Below are 20,889 nucleotides of genomic sequence, written 5' to 3' on the forward strand. Positions count from 1 at the left end.
GAGGTACTCAAGAGTCTCTCAAAATACAAGATTTCTGGTTCTCTTACCACTTTTAATTTTCCAACCCTTAATTTATCCTTGTTTTTATTTACAACGCAACTAAAACTACAGATAATGAAGACACTCTCCCACTGTGATACAATGCTGTTCCTGAGCTGATGGCTTTTGAAGGGCCTCTACCTTCTGGCAGCTGTGGCACAGCACCCTACTTTACACGGGTGTTCTACCACCCACGAATGCCTTCCCTGGTGACCTTGTGACCGATTCTGTTGCCTCTCATCTGTGTCTGTTCTCATACTCTGCTGATGCTCAGCTCTCCTTAAGTTTGCAGCCTGTGATGCCACGTTAACCTCAGCAGCTGCCTCCTCATCCCAATGCCTGATGTGATCGGTGTCAATAAAAATCTAAACCAGAGGAAGCGAAACAAAACTCAAGAAAAGGCTCCAAAGAAAAGGAATGATGATTTGCTGCAACACTCAAGCGACTTGAAAAATAAAGCACCTGGGAGGCAAACGGAAAATGAGTGGAATGAAAAGGAATTGATGGAAAGCTGAAGAGAAGTTTAATCACTCAGGAAAGCAGGGGAAAGGTGCACGATGGATGTTTCCATGTGATTTCTGGGTAGCCAAGGAAACAGTTTTTATCTGTCTGATGAAGAAGCCTGTTCACTCACTGAACTTCTGTCTCGCAGTTTTCAGGTTACTGGTACTTGAATTTCTCCTGGTCTCTGACTGCAGTGATTACTTTTTACATGATGGAGTCATGCACTTTTCTCAGCTCCAGGCTAGAGCTGCTAACTCTACCAACTCTCATTATCTAAACATGCTGCTTGCATTACTAGTTACATTCAACTCTGACTACTCAGGTCATTCAGTGATAGGAGTTCATTCTTAAAATATCTGCTTGGAATTGAAATATTTCAGAGAAAAATGGATCTTAAAACCCCCCTGACAATCTACATCAATGTCTCATGTGCATAAAGCTTAATATTCCCCGTATATTTTTGAAGCTTCAGCTTCTGTGTCTGGACTTCAACAACAACTTCTTCTGCCCCTTCTCATTTCACTGTGCAAAAAGCACTTTCCAAGTTCAAAAGTTTCCAAGTTCCCATCTGTGGTAAAAGGAGCTGTGCAACATTAGAAAAAATCGTTATACTGAAATTGCCTCTGGTGTAAAACATTGGCTTGGAATTAGCTAGAAGGTGCTGGATCCTGATTTTCTCTGTGGTTTCCTGATCCTTATTCCAGCTGCACTCTATCCAGACCCGGACACCCTTCCTCCTGGAAAGCCCAGTAAGTGTTCTGGGCTAGCCCTACCACCTGCAGTCACTGTTTATCAGCACATTTAAACTCCATAGCAAAATGTCCCAGGACATAGCACATTACAATCTTATGGGGGAAAAGATTCCTAAGACCATTTTTATAAATTGGAAAAAGGAAGTTAAGGTTAGGATGAAATTTCTTTGGCAAATCATAAATTTATTTGATGAAATAATAATTTTACAGGCAATTAGAACATAGTTTGTTTTGGACTGTTGTCTTAAGGCTCATTTACTTTAGAGAAGCACCTTCTTTTCATCACCACAGTATCTGAGTGTCCCCTGAACGGACACTAAGTTTTGTCCTACTAACAAGCTTTGGCATGTGAGCAGCTGAAGCAGCTGTTCCAGTCCATTTCCTTTTTGGTTATAACTACACTGGGCAATGTCTTCAACAGGTAGGCTGTAGGGAAGTGCATCTGTAGTTTTGTGAAAGAATAAAAGACAGATGCTTTGTTAGATTTATGCTTTCGTGCATTTGTGTGTGCAATTGTGCAAGTATGCGTCTGATCATGTGTGTACACAAACACACTCATACATGCACAAAAGAGTAAACACAGATGTATGAAATCAAGATTAACTGGATGTTTTTCATCTGTTCACAAAGCATATTGAAGAAACTAAACATTTCCTGTGCAGAATCTAAAGAAAAATGTTTTGCTCTTTATAATAAAAGAATTTTAACAAGACAGGATATCTCAATTTTAATAAAAAATATTTTTTTTTCAACGGAAGTTGCAAAACTGTAAAGCTTCAGGCCTTCACCTCTTACTTGACTTTAAATACAGATATGTGACTCGTTTCCTTCTCTTGTCCTTTTTTCATATTTATATAACTTACAGCTCCAGATCCCAGACTAGGATGGCCCTTCTCCTTCCCCCAAACACACAGCTGCCACTTGAGCTAGAGAAGGGCTGGCACACAGCACAGCAGGTAGAAATACATTGCCAGTCTCTAAAAGACTCTGTTCCTCTGTTTCTCTCCTCATATCTTATCTGGAAAAGTAATTTCTGCATTTCAAAGATTTGCCTCATTAAGTACTTACAAAAATAGGATCTTATCAAAGAATGTTAATGTGAGTGATATCTAACTCTATCCTTGACCTCCCTTTAACTCATACCCAGCACAGTCAGTCAAATTACTTCTTAATTCCTTGTCATATCCTCCCAACAGAAGACTACTGAGATGTTAGTAGTTGTTCACCATGGCTGGTCAAAGGACATGCAGAGTGGTGAACAACCAGCATTAATATAAAGAAGTAAATATAATCTCTCATTTATTTCTGAGTCGTATTTCTGCATTATTCAACTCCTCCAGCTACTACTTGACACAACAACCTCCACTAGAAAGCTTCACCCTGTGGCTTATGTAACTCACTTGCTTTTGATTGGCCTTTTCCAGATGTTTCTTTATCTCAATCATCTCAGAATTTCTCTGAAGAATTTGCTGAGGCTGCACGACAGCTTAAAAAAGAAGCTCCAAGAATCCAGTTTGGCAAAATTGATGTGACACACCAACCTGATTTGAGAAAAGAATTTAATATTCAAGCATTTCCTACTGTGAAACTTTTTGTGAATGGCAGTAGGGAAGATCCAATAGACTGCAAAGGTAAACTGTCTTATACACTGATAATAATATGTAATGACAGGATGTACCTATCTATTATGCTGCTGAGAAGAAAAACATAGATGTTCAGATAAAGAATAGGCAAAGTAGCAAACTGGGTTATACAATTACCTATGTACCAGTACAAGAACTTGAATCTGAATTCATCTTCCAAGTGCATAACTGAATATGCTTCTCTGTGCTTTGTTCACAAACTAATTGCTGGTGTTATTTCACTGAACAGAGAATCACCTCAACAAGACAACTTACTCCCATATACTACAATAAACATTAATGAGCTATGCCAAACAAGAATTTGGTCCCAAACTGCTCCATTTACCCCTCTGGTCCACTACAATTCCCATGGGTAGTGTGCCTACAGGAGCAGGCTGGAGCAACACTGTGCATCTATCAATGAATTGTGAATTCACTAGGTTCCCTGATATACAGGTATACTTCCTAAGCTAAGGAAAATAATTTTGCAATTTAGCCATCAGAGGGAGCTCATACATGGCTCAGAAAAAACATGGAATAACTTGAAGTCTTTTGGAAAAAGTTATTAAGCAAAGACAAGGACAGACTTGAGCAATCCCAGAAATCCAGGCCTTATTAGAGATTTTTGTTCACTTACAGTATATACAAAAAAGTTTGGGTTTTTTCCTAAAATGATGAACTTTTACAGAGATGATAAAAATTGCATGACTCGGGCAAGAATTTCTTAGTGTACTCTGAGCACATACAGATGAATCACAAGTTTAAGACAACCAACAAAAGAAAGGAACCTAAAGTTTGCCTCCTGAGTCTGTACACAACCAAGTGCTGAGATATCTTTAACTGCTGAGCCCTCTGTGGCTGCTGCTGAAAGCTGATCTTCAGTATTTTTAGTAACTTGCTCCTCCTTGCTATTGAATTTCTTACCAAGTTCCCACCACCTAGACTTGTGCAAACAGCAGCTTCTGCACAAATGCCACTGAAAGCGTGATGTGCCATACTGAACTTTTATTAGAGGTGCTGATATCTGAAAGCAAAAGCCCCTGCCTTCAGTCTCCGATTACATCTGTAGCATTGAGAAGAAAACCTGTTTTAAGCTGGTAAACCTGACACATTTTCTCGTGTGAACTAGTGAGTACAGAGTATCTTAACAACACACACAGAGCCACCGTTCAGAGCTGCCCTTTCAGACACACTTCCCAGCAAGATGCAAGAATTAGGAAACTGTCTTCTGCTCTGTGTTTTGTACACCAACTGTTCAGAGCACATGTGCCACCAAATTATGACTTAAATTACATTTTGTTAACTGGTGAATGCTTATGTGCAACAATGAGTAAAACCTCACCTACCATGTATGACTTTTAAACCAGTGAGCATTGACAACTGGAAATGTGCAGTGACCACCCAGTGACTTCTCATGTAGAACTTCGTGCATGCTTCATACCACAAAAAGACCCTGCAGAGTTTGCTTAAATCAATAAATTAATTCAAACATTTTATGGAAGATGGAATTTTTGAATTGCTGCCCTGGCAGTGGACAGAAGATGAAAGCCAAATTCTAGGCTTTGTAAAATCGTCACTTACAACTGCCAGGCCAGAATTTGGCCGGTGGAAACAAGCTACCTAGGCTGTTTAAAGCAACCCAATAGAAAAGTTAACCACATGGAAAATATGCTAAGGGGCTGTAGCACTGATATAAGCTACAAAATCTCAATGCTGGATTCAGACAGCAGAAGTCAAGCACTATATGACCACTAGATATTGCTCTGTGCTTTGCTCTGCAGCCTGTACACTCCAGAGCAGATGTCTGCCTGCTTAACCTTAAAAAAACTGTATTTTAAACTACTTGCAGTATTGCCTGCTGTAAAATTGAGGACAGTAAAATGGTCTGACTCTATTTTGATTGTGTCATACTGCTAAGTCCAGTACCAGGACTTGCATCTTTGATAATCCACTTGTTCTGTACATCTTGACTCTAGCACTTCACAGCATACAGGCTTTTTCTTTCTTATGTATGATTTTCATTAACCCTTTGCTGGACTCTTACTCTGGTCCAACAAGGCTGTTTGTCACAACAGGCAGAGATAAAAGGGCTACTTTACAGCTGAGATTTTAATCGCCTGAGCCTCGATATGTTGCCTCAATTCCTCTGTAAAGATGATAGCTTGAAAATGTATTCTTTAAAGATACCCAAGATTCTAAAACTCTTGAAATCTTGAAGAGAATTTACCAAAGAAACAGATGAGATGGAACAATCCAGAATTAAAGAACAACTTCTACACTTGCTTTTTTTCTTGTGTCTAAACTGAAGTGATGCTACAGCTCCACAGAGGAATTTTAACATGTCTCTGTGCCTATCAGATCACTCCTGCAGCACCAGAGGAACAGTTTTGACACCTAATTTAATTGAACAAACAGTTCAATAAAATCTGCAATTGGTTTGAAGTAATTTTGGATTAAGCCTCAGGTCGATAGCACTTTGTAGCTTACTGTGATTTTGGGACATATGAAATCTTGCAGGACAGGTTTTCTACTTGTCTGAATTTCCTCATCTCTATTCTCCATATGTGATTAAGAATTTAACTGGATTTACAATTATTTGCAGAGGTCCCAGAAAACACAGTACTGATCCACCATTGATCTTCCAGAGTCAGCAATAGTTTAAATGATGACTAGACCCTGGGGCTGAATTTAGATGTCTCAAATCCATTTTGAATCAGCTTTGACCTCAGTCTTAAGGAGTCCAAGTCCATTTGTATTCAGCACCCCCCTGTACCTACACTACCTCTATCCTGATTGCACAGAAATTTCTGTTGTTCATTTTGGTGGTCATTTTAACTCTCTTTTCCTTCCACAGGAGTCAGACAAGCCTCAGCCTTTATTACGTGGGTGAAAAGAAGAACAGGACCCTGCACTGTTTTAATCAACTCTACTGCTCAGGCTGAAGCCCTCATAAAAGCTGATGATTTGGCAGTGATCGGCTTCTTTAGGGTAATTCACTGGAAAGCTTCTTTTAAGCTGGTTTCTGTTCCAACTTTGGGATATACTGCTTTCTCTCACCACCAAATCCCACACATCCAAAAGACCCAGAATTCACCTGAAAAACCCAGGTCATCAGTTTTCAAGACGTTTTTTAAAAAAATTTAATTGTTTCTATCTACTCTTTCACACTTCTAGACAAGCATTCCAGGCAGAGATAAGAAAACCTCACACCACAACACATTTCCTTAATCAGTACCCAAGCACAGAGACCCTGAGAACAGATTCTGAGAGCATGATGCTACAGCAGTGTTTGCACAGCCCTGGCTGGTCACAGCAGTCTTTCCTGTATCCTCAGAGAAAGGGCTTCTGCCAAACCATCCCATGTTTGGTGGGTGGTGGGAAGAGGGTAGAACTATTGAACTTCTTTCTTTGGTTCACAGAGACTTAACCCATTGCTGGTGTGAGTTACTGGAGTCTGCAAATGCAAAAAGTTGTAGTTGCTGCCCAGAGTTGCTACCTATCACTGCATTTCTGTTCAAACATAGTGTAAAATCATAGACATGATTAGTTGTAGGCTGTTCTGGTGAAGGAATGTTCCCTTCCTGCTAAAGTCCATTAAAAAAAAAAAAGGCAGTAGATATTATCTAATATACTGAAGTGCTTTTTCTTCATCTTTCCAGTTGATGATTTAAACAACTTCAGTGAAAATCAGGGGTCAGAGCACAGTTTTATGAATATCATGCTAACTGTGGTTTTCAGCTCCTGTCAGCTGCCAAATCTTCATGGATGGGAAGTCATAAAATACTACCACTGTATATAACCCAACACATGAAGCCTTTCTCAAGCAAATTCTGCCAGTTCCCAGAGCAGAATAAGATTGTTAGAGTTTGGGGCTGAATGCTTGTGAACAATAGTCAATAGGCATGCTGTCAGAAGTCAGTAAAACAGGAATAGTTTTTTCCTGTTTTTTCAATGTGTCCTTGAAATTTTTAATATCTGAAACATTCAGTCAAGGATTTTCTCTATCTAAAGAGACTTTTATTCTGGTATCTCTCTCTACCCAGTTGAAAGCAGTGTCTGGACTCATACCTGAACTGATAATGTCCCAAATGTGCTGGCTATAGTAGATAGTCCAAGTTTAATGGATATGGAAAACAGGACTCATTAGCAAAATACCCCATAGTAAAAAAGCTGGTGAACACACCCAGCATAATAGGACAAACTGTGAAAGCGCTCGGAGTGCCCAGATTTTTTCTTTGTAGCAATCTGCTCACAGGCATTTAGGAAGGAAGGCAGCTTTTCTGTGCTGGGCCAGATTGAGAAGCCCTTGCTATCACAGTGATGCCAGAGTTCCCTGAACCACACTGATGGCAGATATTGCCTGCAGATGTGTTTGACAGGACACTGATTTCACTCGGGGGCTGAAATGACAATCGATGAGCATAAGCTAGGGCATGTCAGAATTCTAGTGGGTGGAAGCCAACAAAATAGTGTTCAAGCAAATAAAGAGCTGTATTTGGCCTTCTATTAGTCACAGATTGCTCACAATTGTGAGTGCCAGGATGTGTTGGAAGGTCTCAGCATATAAATTACTATTCATCTAGCATGAAATAATTGTCTGATTAAATAAAATCTGGAAGTGCTGCTGCCTTTCATCATGCTTATTTACTATTAGTTTGAGGGTGGACAGCACAGTGACTATTTGACAGATGTAGAAGTCAAGGTCCTTCCCTTGAAGAGCACTCAGTCAAAGCCCCAAACACATCAGTCAGGTCCTCTTCCAAGCAGAGAGCCCTCCTCTCTAATCTATCACATCCTGCTGGCTGTGCAGGCACTGTAGAAGGGGAGCAGCTGGTGGCACCATCCCTCCCCACTGGCAGAAGGGGAGTACAGGGTAGGTGAGATTAGGGCAGGAAGGACATAGGGGACCACACACCATCCCTACTCACCCATGTCAGCCAACACTATCATGTCACAGCATTTCTATGATCTCCCCTGTAGTGAAGAACTCCCCTTGGAGCTAATCATGGCAAGCTATACCCACTTCACAATTATACTCTCCTCTCTGCCTCACAAGCCTTTAGGGGTCTGTCTCTCCTGTAGCTCTCACTCCTATGCATCTTGGAAGGATGCAGGACACAGTCTTAATAAATACTCTTTCTGGGACTAGGAACTTCACAATGACAGTGTGGAAGTTTTCTGTGAGACGGCAAGAGATGTGCCAGAGATGCCTTTTGGGATGACAGCCAGTGAGGACGTCTGTGCTGACTACAGCATCCAGAAGAACACTCTTGTTGTGTTTAAGAAGGTAGGAGTACAAAAGCCTAGGTGTGCTGTGGCAGTTTTGGGCTATGGAAAGGCAGTTTGGGAGTTTTTCAGGTTAAATAACTTCCTAGTTGAAATTCAAACAGCTTAACACAAAAAATAATGCATTTACAGACAGGAGAGACAAGTGGGTGGCAAAATGAGCAACCTTTGGACAACTGATATTTTCAATCTGGCTGCCTATATTCAGGCTTCTAATTTATGCTTAAGGATCTGGATGTAACAGCTTTGCTTGTCAACCTGCATTCTAATCAACATGTGCTGCCAGGTTCAGTGAGATTTGCAGACATTCACCTCTTTTCCTATCTGTTGTTTTTGACCAGGAATCTTCTTTTCTTCCAGTCCACAATAGAAGAAGTGGCCAACAGTAAAAACAGAACTACACAGAATAACACCACTATTTAGGCTAAGAAGTAGTCAGAACTAGAATTTCCTGAGAGAGTGTATGTCAGAGATAGTGTGTATAGATGTAGAAAAGATTTTTCAGTATGTTAAGATTACTGAACAAAATAAAACTGTCAGCTGTACCTTGAATTTTAGCTGTGATCTCATTCTGTAATCTAGCTGTGACATTTGTTTCACAAGTTACAGAATTTCAGTTGTTAAGGATCATAAAACTCTTACTTTTAAAGACTGTCATTTTGCTACTTTAGTTGATAAGGCCAACAACCTCACAAACTTCACTATTTGTCCAGGGAAAACCTATGCACAATGAAGTGCTTGAAAATGGCAGACAGAACAAACTGGGTCTAACAAGGCTAATCAAAACCTTCACTTTGGAATTGGTCACTGAATATAATATTGAGGTATGTATTTCGCTGCATTAGCAAAAGCCACAGGAGAAAGACAGGAACCCATGCAGAAAGAGACCTAGGGACCTCTTCTGCTCCTTAGTGAGAATTTTGTTTGTTTGAAAAGGCCAGCCCTAAACACATCTAGAAACACCAGCAGAACCCAACACACAGCTTTTGGTCTAACCCAGGCAAAACAACGCTTCCCTCTGGCGAGACGTTGCTTCCTAGAGGAGAGGAGGAGTGGCTGGTTGAACAATGAACTCTGAGCATGCAAACACCTTCCTCCTGTGGAGCCAACACAAAGGCCTGGGCTGCCTCTGCAGCAGCTAAGTGGGGTGGGAAGTTGGAAGGTCCTGGCTCCAATTATTCCACTCCAATGCAGCAACCAGGTGCTCTGGCCAAGACAAGGACAAAAGAATTCAGCAATGATTGTTGCTAGTGCAGGTAGGGAGGGAAAGACATGGAAATACCTGCTTTCCTGGGGGACACCCCATTTCCTCTGATCATGGGGTGGCATGAGAAAAAGAGCAGCTCTGTACAGGGAAGGAGACATGGGCTGCTGATGCCACCTAGAAGTGAAGGATGTGCCCAGCCAGGTCTAGCTCCTGCAGCTGGGCCTCCCAGGGTAACACTGCCTTTTAATTTCAGCATTCATTCTTCAGTGTGTGTTATACAGGAGGGCAGACTAGAAGATCACAGGCCCTTCTGACTGTAAAAATCTATGAATAATTATGAGGTTTTCCCTGGAACAGAAAAACACCAATCAGCAGCTGCTGATTCTTCTCACTTTATCTTCTTTAAAACAATGAAAAAAATCCAACGTTTGTGGAAATGATTGGGAATTGAGTCTTAAAAAGTAAAATTTGCAATAACAGAACTGAGTGATACACTGAGCCTCTGATTCACTGTTCTGCTTACAAAGAGTGGAACAGATGTTGAGCCTTTTGTTTCCCAGACATCTGTGAAGATTTTTGATGTCCCTGTTGAAAATCACATCCTGCTGTTCACCCCAACGAACTCGGAGACGTTCAGTGTGATTTATGAAAACTACAAGTCTGCTGCTGCGGAATTTAGAGGACAGGTTTGTAATGCTGAATCCAGCTCTGCAAACATGAATGCCAAAAGATCATGGAAAAACACTCACCAACATTATTACTGGTAGAAGTACTGCTGTCAGTCCATCTTCTAAGTCTACCAAACCACTTAAAAACAGTTTCAGTAACTATTATTTGAATTTGTTAAGGACAAGCTGAAAAATAAACCTTACTAGGACGTGATTCTTTAAAATATAAAGTTCACACAAAGGAAGACTAATTCCAGCTGCTCCCAATTAACCTGTTTTTGATTTTACAAATATGACTTTCCAGGAGCAGCTTCCAACCAAAGATAGTTTTAGCAAGGTTCTGGCAATTTCTGGCACTACCAGGAAATGCCATGAGGATCTCAGAGTATTGCCTGAACCAAGGGCAGGAACCAGCTACAAAATCCGAGGAATATTGCAAGGTATGTGCATAGCCTTGCTTGCAGCATGTGTTTGCATGTATATGGACAGTTATAGGCAGTCATACTCACAAGAATGTCAGTTTTCTATTGTCAAATCACTCTGGTGCTTTTCCTGCTCCAAGTACACGACACACTGAAGAACGGTAAGTCATCTTGTACTAAAATATCACATATTGGTAAAGACATACGATTACAGGTGTTTCAGCTCTTCTGTCCTGTTAAGATTTATGAGGAAGAGCAATAAGAACTTTGAGGAGTAATTTAGAAGCATTGCTAAAAGACGTGATAGCAAACCACTGTGAAAGAACAGAGGGAAAAACTCCATTGCTTTTGGCTGCTTTAGCAGTTATTAACTAGGATGAAGGTATGATAAAGTCCATAGAGCTGCTGGTTTCTGGTCTGAGACCAAAAATTGCTCTACACAATTCCTTGCATTTAGTGTTAGATACTCCTGCACTGCCAAGCTCCATTTCTCTAAAATGGCTAATCCAAACCTGGAAGAATCAACCAGATGCATGACTCTCTCTTTACTATCAGATACTGTTTGTTTTGGTGGATACTAATGAAGGAAGGAATGGCCGAATTTTTGAGTATTTTCGCATCAGGGACATTGATGTTCCTGCCGTGAGAATCCTGAATCTGACAAGTGATGCAAAGTACAAAATGCCTGCAGACGACGTGACTGTGGAGAACCTTAGAGAATTTTGCCAGAGCTACCTCAATGGAAAAGCAAAGGTATGCCCATTACTAAAAAGACACCTCTCTACTACACCAGCTAAAACACTAACAAATTTGTAAGGCACCCCTTTTTAAGTTAGAACAGTGTCCCGTTCTGATCATCAGTCTGGTAATCTACTCTCACCCTAATGCATTCATCTACAGTTGTTGACAGAGCATTCCTCTGAGGTGGACTACAAAGTTTTCCAGTCCTTCAATGTAAAAACTGGATGGAATAATTTCTGACTCAATATTTTAATCGATGTCAACTGTTGCATTTTAGTGGTTTAAAAACTTCGGATGTCTCAATCTTCCCAATACTATAATGGATATATTTCACTCCCTTAGTTGGGATAGATGCAAACAATGATTGTGACAAATGTTGAGGTTACAGAAAAGTCCAATAAACAGAGAATTGACAGTTTCAGAGTGGAGTAGGATTTGGTATTTGTTTTAAGCTAGTTTAGCAGAGTGAACTTTCCCAGGGGGATCATTCCCAATGGTAAATACAGCATTTGTTGTCATAATGAGGCATCATCACATTCATGTGAAAAATACATTAAAATGTTTTGCTTATTCAGTGCTCTTCAGGCTCATTTACAGGGAGAAAAGATGGAGTGGTCAGTCTGAGAGCAGGCAGAATTTAAGAAATTTGAGTAGTAGATCCTAATTTCAGTGTTGGAGGGGGGCAGAAAGACAGAAGAGACAGAATGTCACATTATCCCCATCAAGATCCGCTTGAGTGGCACAGTCCCACCAGGGACTCTACTATAGTAGAGTCTGTATTCAACAGAGGAATGATTAATTCTGACTAATAACTATGCAGGGGTGTGAGACCCCAGCTCCTGCTGAAGGGAGAGGAGGTAGTACCACATGGAGGCTGGCTGGGATATAAAGATATAAAAAAATTATCACGTAGTAACAGTGCACATTAGGTAATGCTCCACCATTCTCACATTAACTTGAGCTGGAGTACAGTTTCTCAATGGTCCCTGCATTTTCACAGCAATGTTTCTGTTTCTGCTTAGGTACATCTCTCTAGTGAAGAAATTCCAGAAGACTGGGACAAGAAGCCTGTCAAAGTGCTTGTTGGGAAGAATTTCAACAGTATCATCTTCAATAAGACCAGGACTGTGTTTGTTATGTTTTGTAAGTGTTATTGTTGAATTCAGATTTTAAGCTGCTTTAACATGATCAATTGGAAGGAAAAAATGAAAGCTCATGCTCATATACCAAGCTAACATGCTTATATACCAAACTAATTTTTGCACTTTACAGAAGCTGAGCTCAATGAATCTTTGTTGCTTGTGGAAAGCACTGAAGAAAAATTTGTGTCATATCTATGGTAACGCTGTGATACCTTTGCTGACTTAGTGTTGCACTGAGTAGTGCTGGATCCCTTCAGTAAATATTTGTCAGGACCATATCAAATCTCAGTGTTGAAAGACAACATGACACTAGAGCATCATGTTGTACAATGGAACATTACAGCGTGTTGTACAGCATGAGTCAGGCTGTCTTCCAAGGGCAGAGGGAGAATTAAGTGAAATGGTCTGGTTATAATGCTCTAGGATTAAATCCCAGAGGAATTGTGGTTTAGCAAATCATAGCTCCTTTTATCCTCCTCTGTCTGCAAGGGAAGTGGCTTTCCTACATGACTCTTTCCAGCAAGAAGCCATTGCCCTATCCTTGTACCAGCCACCAGGGACTAGTTTGTGCCTTGCTTACTTCAGTAAAACAAACATGCAGCATTAAGAGGAAGAGAAACCACTAGCTGTACTGCCCCAAATTCCAGAGGCTCACAAAGGCAGTACATTCCTGCCACCCTTCTTGTTGGCTGCAGCCATTTCACTCACACAAGTAATCTTTACACTTCAGTGTCATGAACAAACTGAATGATCTAAGCAGGAACTGAACCGAGTGCTCTGGAAATGAAAGGCTGGTAAATGGGAGGTACTCTACTCAGCGAAGTGCCCCAGAAATTTTAATTCTGTATAAACTGAGTATGAGCATTGTTCTCCCGAATGAAGGACTGCAACTGTGTTTTATGCTGTTTCAGGGGATTCTGGGTTTTCAGCAGTTTGCCTTTCTGCTAACCTGCATCAGTGCAGTGCTCAGAGTCAAAACAGCACCATACCTCAAACTCCTCCTTTTAGTGTAAATATAGCATGCTTTATGAACACAGTTAATTTTAGTATTCAGGAGGTATTTTGTGCCTCAGACAGATATTTCATCATAGGAATAATGCAAGACTTACCTGGGTGGCATTGGTTACCTGGCACACCCCTCCAGCAAAGTTGTCCAAGTGTTGCATTTATAGTCATAAAAGGCTAAAGAGAGCCAAAGCAGCACTGCTATCAGAAATGCATTAGTGAATAATTAGTTATCACTACATGAAAACCTGAAGGTCATGAAGGATGAACAGTTTCAAGCAGAGACTGACCACAACTGAAATCCCAAACCCTGCTAACTTGAAGAGCTAAATAGGTCCCAGTGATTGCACCAGCATGTGCTCTCCTGTCAGACCGTATCCTTCTACTTTTGTTTTTTAATTTGCAGATACCCCTTGGTCCCATGACTGCAGAAAACTCCTGCCAATCTGGGCTAAGCTAGGAGAGCAATACAACAGTCGTGAAGACGTAATCATTGCAAAGATAGATGTCACAGCAAATGACATCCTGTCCGTTGGATTAGCTCGATATCCGTTCTTCACACTCTTCCCTGCTGGATCAGATTACCAGGTGAGAAGCTGTCACAGAAGAGTGTGGAGACACAGCTGCACACCAAGGGAGAGGGGGCATGTTTGCATGTGCACATGTGTCACAGTGAGAAAGGACTCCTTTAAGTAAGAAACCTTTGGTCCTCATCTACTCAGCACTGGTTTTTGAGCAGAAGACATTGCTGTCAAGAACCTGAATTAGAGGAGAAAACCTTCTATTGTCTCCTTCTCTGTATGAGGCTGTGGGAAGAGCCCACATATAATTTACCGACTTGGACTACAAGTCATTACAGCCTCACATTCTGCTGTTTAACAACCTCCAATCTTCCTGTTGGGTTCTAGCAACAGTCTGAGTGAATTTACAGATACCTCCTGATGACTGCAGTGCCTTTTTACTTCAAACCATGACAGGAGATGTACTGTCACAGAACTACCTATGCTAGTTGTTTCCAGAGCAGGTATGACCATAGTCTCTAAAATGCTGGTACTGGTCTTGTTATAGCCTCTACATTTTCACAAAACTCAAGTCCCAAAACTGTCTTCTATACACTCATGCCAGTAATTTTACATAGTCTCAACTGAGAATAAATATTTATTGTCAAGACCAATGATTTTTGCACTATGCAAATATGAATCAGCTATGTTACAAAATAATCAGAAAATGATGCTAAAAGAGATGGCAAGGAAAAATACTAAATAGCTACATTTTCCATCTATGTAGATTATCTAATTAAAAAGAAAATATCTCTGAAGAAAAAAAATCAAGATGCTGTTATAATTAAGATATTACTAAGCTATTCATTTTTCTTCTTAGTACTAAACTTAAATTAAATTCTCAGACATTTGCCCATGTCCTTATTTAATCTTTGAAGGAGAGATTTTCCTCTCAGATGTGCACGCACAGCTCCTAATGAATTGAACTGCAGTCCTGCACACTCACACTGGGTTTAGTTTTCATGCAGAAAAGCAGAAACCCATTAAATGCTTATAAGAAATGGCACTTTGCAAAAAAACCCAAAACAAACAAACAAAAAACCAGTAAAGACTTCCATTAACTATTAAGGGACTGCTTCATACTTAAAAATACTCCTGAAATGAAAGAGTATTTGAAATCTCAATTTCAGCCTTGTGCACCATGTTTTTACACTAGTTCCCTCAAATGCAGAGATTTTGACTTGTACTTGACCAGCAGTGCAGGTGTCCTGTAGATGTCTGCAGTCTTATATTCTGACACTCTTTCTTATGGCACAGTTGGCCACAGACATCTTTTCTCACTACAGATGACCATAAGTGGTCTGAGACACAACTGAGCTGATAATATACAGTCACTTCAACATATTTATTTCCTGCCCAGCCAGCATTTACATTAGGAATTCTCCCACATGTCCTTCTCTAGAAGTTAATGAAAATCAAAGCACAGGATACAAATGTCAAGGCTCTGAGTATCTCCTGTGTTTTTCACCATATAGGCACTGCCCCAGAATTACAAACCCTACTCCTTTATTCTGGCCAAGAAAACAGCAATAAAAGGGGTTTGGAGCTGAAGAGAAACCGGTATGTTCAGAATGAAGAATAAGAGGAGCAGGAAATATATGGAGCCCAACAATAACACAGTGTCTCTTCTAGCCTTCAGTATCTTGTTAGAGTTAGAAACACAAACACATGAGCTTTCCAATGATCTCTACTGATCCTTCCCATTGTTTAAGGACTAAGAATGAATTGAACACTAGCACAGAAGTAGGAGCTCTAAAGATGAAATAACTATGAAAAGACTGTAGAAAGCACACCAAAATGCATGTAAAGAAGTCTAAACCTGCTTCTGATAAAGCAAGGGAAATGTGACTAACATAACACAAACCAAAGCTGTTTCCTAGAACTCAGTTATTGCATTCACCACGGACACCCTCACACCTCGTTAAAGGCACAGCCATAGGCAGAACACATTGCTGTGCAGTCCCTTCCAAGCACTCTCACCTGGTGAGATCATATCAGAAACCCCCCTCTTCCAAACAGAAGTATCTGCCAGGTCTGCAGGCTATGAACTGTCTTCTTTCCATGGACTGCCACTCCTCTGTCTGTTTAAGAACAGATTTAGATTTTCATGGAGTTAAAGACAAGTCACTCTCTTCCTTTCAGTGTATGCAAAACCAGATGAGTGACAATATTTTTAAATCAGGAACCATTTCAACTTAACTGGAGTTAAATGGAGCTGGATGAGCCTAGAGACCTAGATCTACAGCTGGGTGTTTAAGCATGTGTCCAGTTTTCCAAAGCACCAACTGAGTTTCCAAGGAACAGTTATAGCCACAGCTGAAGGAATTACAATTAATCTGATGACTTATATTGAGGAGGGAGGTGACCAGGCATCATCTGAGCTCCATCTGTGAAACTGATGAACAACTCATCCACTGCATTATCCACTCCAAATTTAAGAGAAAAACATGCAGCCTTTCAGATGGATTTAAGATAATTCTTAAATTCTTAATTATCTTTAAGATAATTTTAAGATAATTTGTTTCAATGGGTTAAGTGGGAAAAATAACATTTATATACTGTTATGTCCTGATTAATGAAAAGTGTTGACACCTATCCTCAGTAACCAGTGCAGGAATCAACTTCTTCTCTGGATTTACAGGTCTTCAGGCCCTGAGAAATTGCTGTTCCAGCCATCATCAGAGTCAATAAAAATCAAGACTCATCTGAGAATATTAATTGCCTCTGGAGAAATAAAGTAATTTTTCTCAACTGAAGCTTGCAAGCATATAAAAGTAGTTTAAAAGCTGACACACTTTTTATTACAAGAGAATACCTTACTGATTTGGAATAAAAAACTTTTAGTATACTAAAAGTGTACAATTCTAGTGAATTCACCAGAGACTGGAGGTGTTTTGTTTACAGACCTTTGAACTCAAGTAAGGTAAAAACGTGACTAGTGTAAAGTAACACAAGATTATTGGTCTCAGTGGGAGTAAGTGAGCTTAACCCAAAGGATAAAAGGCATCTAAATAATAGGCCTATTTCTAAATACACTCAGGTAACAGCAGGCAATTCCCAATGTCATGTACATGAGCTTCTACAACTTTTTGTTAGAAGACTTGTGCAAAACCCTTTTATATTTCCAGAGAGCAAAGGTTTGGTGGGGCGGCTTCTTTAAAACACAATATGGTGCCTAGACCCACTCAGAGAATTTTAAAGCTCTAAACTGAAACTTCTTCTTTCATTAAACTTCCTCAGGAGAAAGTCCTCAGTAAATCCCCAACTTAAGTGAAGGATAAGAAAATTAATGTCACTGCTCATCTTCATCCTGTTTTTTCAAGCTGTGCAACACTTGGTACTTCTGGACTGTGTATTTCAAAACTATTTCAGAATTTGAATTTCCATCAAAATCTTTAGAAAACTTTGAATATCATGGCTGGACACTGACATTGAAAAGACTTCTATTCAAAATATCTTGCCAATATTTACTGTTAAGCACAAAGAACCCCACTGATGTCAGCAGTTGGCAGAATCCCAACTGAAACTATACAATAATAGTTATATTTTTTATACAAACCCTTTTCTTCTCAGGGATGTAATCTACTTCTTCTCTACACTTGAGTTTCAGATGATGTCAGAACCTGCTGTGCTTCTGCCCTCGCTTTCTAAACTGAGCACAAAAGTCTAGAATTTGGTCAGTCTAAAGAAATGAAATGTTCCAGCTGATTTTGCTGTTATTTCCAGAATTTTATGTACAGAGTTAAATACTTAACCTTAAAATTCTTTTCAGGAGGTGGCCTATGCTGGGGACTATACACTGGAGGCATTTTCTGAATTCTTAGAAGAACAAAGCAAGACAAAAGCAGAACCAGGAGAGAAGGTAGGCATTTGACCCAGACACTGATCTGCTGTATGATCCAAGGCATGTTCACACCTTGTGTGGGCATACCTGAGCTGGCCATAGCACAGCCACACTCCTGGGCCACTGTCATGTCAACACTTAGGTGGTTCTTACCAGGTCGTAGCTAGTTTCAAGCTGACTAGCTTGGTATGACCACACCAGTTGCAGTCATACACACAGCCTGGCAGGCACACACCCCCTCACATCCTTGTTTCCATCACACAGAAACCTTCTCTCCCACTGCTCCTGTTATCGCTGAGTCACTACATCAACACTCTGGCAGTAAGTACTGCATGGCAGAAAGGAGCCTGTGCCCTGAGAGGTGTAAGAAACACTTGGTCATGATATTAGCTGGAAAAAGAGCCCTAGCTAAGTAAGATTCGCATGCAGCTGGAGTGGTTCAAATATCCATTGCCCACCTCATTCTGTTACATTCATTGCAGCTTCTCTTCATGAAACGAGGACACAACTGAGAGCAGATGATGTCTGGTTGTGATAATCTGGTTATGATAATGGTCTAGTTCCTTGACCCTTTCTTCTCCACTGTAAATCAGACCAGATAAGTGCTTGCTGTCCTAGATCAGCCTGTTATTTAATCACAGGCACTCCACTGCAAAAAGACACACTTTAAGTGAGTGATGTGAACAATCTCCACATAGACAGCTACAGGCAACAGAAAAAACCTGACATGTAGATGGAGACACTGTCCACCCACTATAAGAATCCTGGGCCTATTCTACCCAGACATGAAGTGGATCCACAGGATGCCAATATTATTAATGCTCTTTTCAACTAGTAGGGAAACTGTCTGTGGCTGAAGAAATAGTTTTAAGTTTTCAGACTTATCTCCACCAGAGGCTTTGGTTTGCTCATGCATTCACTGCTCAAATGTAAACCAGTGAAAAGGTTTGAAAACCTGAAAAGCACATTTTAGCAACAGCTGCTCTACTTCTGACCTCATTAATAAGACCTCAAGCTGCTTGCTTGAAAAGATGAAAACCTGTGCTTCAACCAATCTTAAAAATTTTTTGAAGAGAATTACTAGAGCAATTGTCTTTGTGAATATTAGTAATAAGCAGCTTTTCTCTTGCATTTCATTTTTTAAAAGGATCCTTTGGGAGGAATCAAAGAGGATCGCAGCCAAAAAGAGACTGTAATAACAGAGAAAGAACTTTAGTAGTACAGAGAAAGAGAAAAATTCTGAGGATTGTGGGGAATCATTCCTGGAAGGAGCTCACTGGAAGAATGAATCATCTCAAGTGAACACAGAGCTGAATTAAAAAATAAAAATAAAGAATTCAGTATCAATGGCTCATTATGTGTGACTTCTGAATCTGATTTAACTCCTAGTTTTACAGGGATTGGTTGTTGTGGGTTCTTAAAATTAATGCCTTTATTATCAGTAAAACTGCCCTCATTTAGAAAGGTGTATGTGCCATGGAAAACAGATCAAGATATGAAACTATTCTTTCTGAACAAGATCTGCAACAGGATGACAACCAATTTCTCTCCAATTTACCCTAAGACAGCCCTATTGTTTTCAAGAGGGATTAACTGCGCCCACAAGGATGGGTCTAACACTGCAAAGAGCATTTTTACAGTGATCTTCAAAAGAAGTAATTGAACCTAGGGACTGTGCCCAAAGGGGCAGCAAGGCACAGTTCATGATTTTTTTATTATCAAGCAGTAAAAAATGCAGAAATATATGAGATATAATTTAATTCCAGTAAGGAAAATACCATATCTGATACACAAAGACACAAGTATGACTCACATTTTACTTACATGAGGTCCCTTAACCACCTCTCACATGTTATAAAAGTGAAACAGGTGAAACGGCTGGAAAACACTAAATTCTTCCTGCAAGGACCAGATAAAGCAGAAATAATTCTGAAGATTTTAAACCTTTTCTTACACAATTAGAGAAGGGAGAACACTTATTAAAATTTCATTCCACAAACAGGTGCCCAAAGTCTTTGTTCCAAACTTGTTAATGCTAATAAATTGCTTTCTTAGATAAGCAGAGGAAAAAATGATGAAAACTTGGAAAAAGAAGGAATGTCTATTTGAATGGAAGAAGGCTTAATCACTACAGTGAGAGAAACCGTGGAGACCTCCTAACCCGCTTGTCACACAAGTCAGCAAGAGAGGGACAGTTTTAAAGTACTGGACCTCTTACATTTTACAACTATTTGCTAGAAAGTGCAGTTCGTGAATGATGGCTTGTTTGCTGTCCAGGTTGCAACATGTAGTTGAATAAACACACTTAGAGATTTAAATAACTTCTCTGCTTCACAGTTCTTGCAAATGAATAGGACTCAACATCCAACACTCCTCATGAGGCTGTCAGTTGTTCTTCACTGTCTTCTTAACAAGAAGACACAGGATGTAAAACAGTTTATGTTGATTCCTCATGGGCACAGTTTAATCTCTGCTGGGGTCAACATTCTTTGGGACTGCAATTAAATCCACATAATGGAAGAGTATTCTTGTGGAAGCACATTCAGTGCTAGATCACCATTCCTAACATGGTCCACCTGGGTTTTGTAGGTCTTGGACTTAGTTTCTTGAGCAGTTTACTTCAGACCATCTGAAATTGCTGAAGATCATAGATCAGATGGGCTTCACACATTCAGGTTTCTGCCAGCTGTAGCTCCCTCCTCATCCAGAAACATCACCTACAAGGGAGGAGGGACTTAAAGCTACACAGGGTAACTGTAGCTTAAAAGTCAGCATGGTAGAGGTGAGAGACACAGCCCACTTTCACTTTTAGTTGTGAATCACAGCCAAGTTATTATTATTTGAAGCAATTCTCTGAAGATGACAAGTAAAGTTTAATTCTCATGTGTTCTAGGACAGATTAAATTTTTGATAGAACTGCAATATGGTACAAATCAAATCAAAGTGTCACTTAGTGGCATGAGGAAAAGATGGGATGGTTTTAAAGAGTTCAAGCTGTTTGCTGTGGGTGGAAACTCCCAGTGCAGCTGGACAGTGTGGGATGCAGTTAACAATAAGTGTTTCTCAGCACCCTTGTTAAGAGGACTTAATTTATGAA

General features: G+C 40.1%; 1 protein-coding gene across 1 annotated transcript; it reads left to right on the top strand.

The window, feature by feature from the left end:
- Window positions 1-1,198: 1,198 nt before the first annotated feature.
- PDILT (protein disulfide isomerase like, testis expressed) lies at window positions 1,199-19,127 on the top strand (the record flags this gene model as incomplete). Its single annotated transcript, XM_027655040.1, has 11 exons — window positions 1,199-1,292; window positions 2,720-2,926; window positions 5,772-5,905; window positions 8,067-8,204; window positions 8,917-9,027; window positions 9,938-10,096; window positions 11,056-11,253; window positions 12,264-12,384; window positions 13,795-13,976; window positions 17,721-17,810; window positions 18,940-19,127. Coding segments are annotated over 11 exons (1,503 nt in total), but the record flags the coding sequence as incomplete, so codon positions are not given.
- Between the last annotated feature and the right edge of the window lie 1,762 nt (window positions 19,128-20,889).

Source organism: Corapipo altera, unplaced genomic scaffold (assembly GCF_003945725.1).
Source record: "Corapipo altera isolate COAL_440 unplaced genomic scaffold, ASM394572v1 98, whole genome shotgun sequence".
NCBI classification, from domain to species: Eukaryota; Metazoa; Chordata; class Aves; order Passeriformes; family Pipridae; genus Corapipo; species Corapipo altera.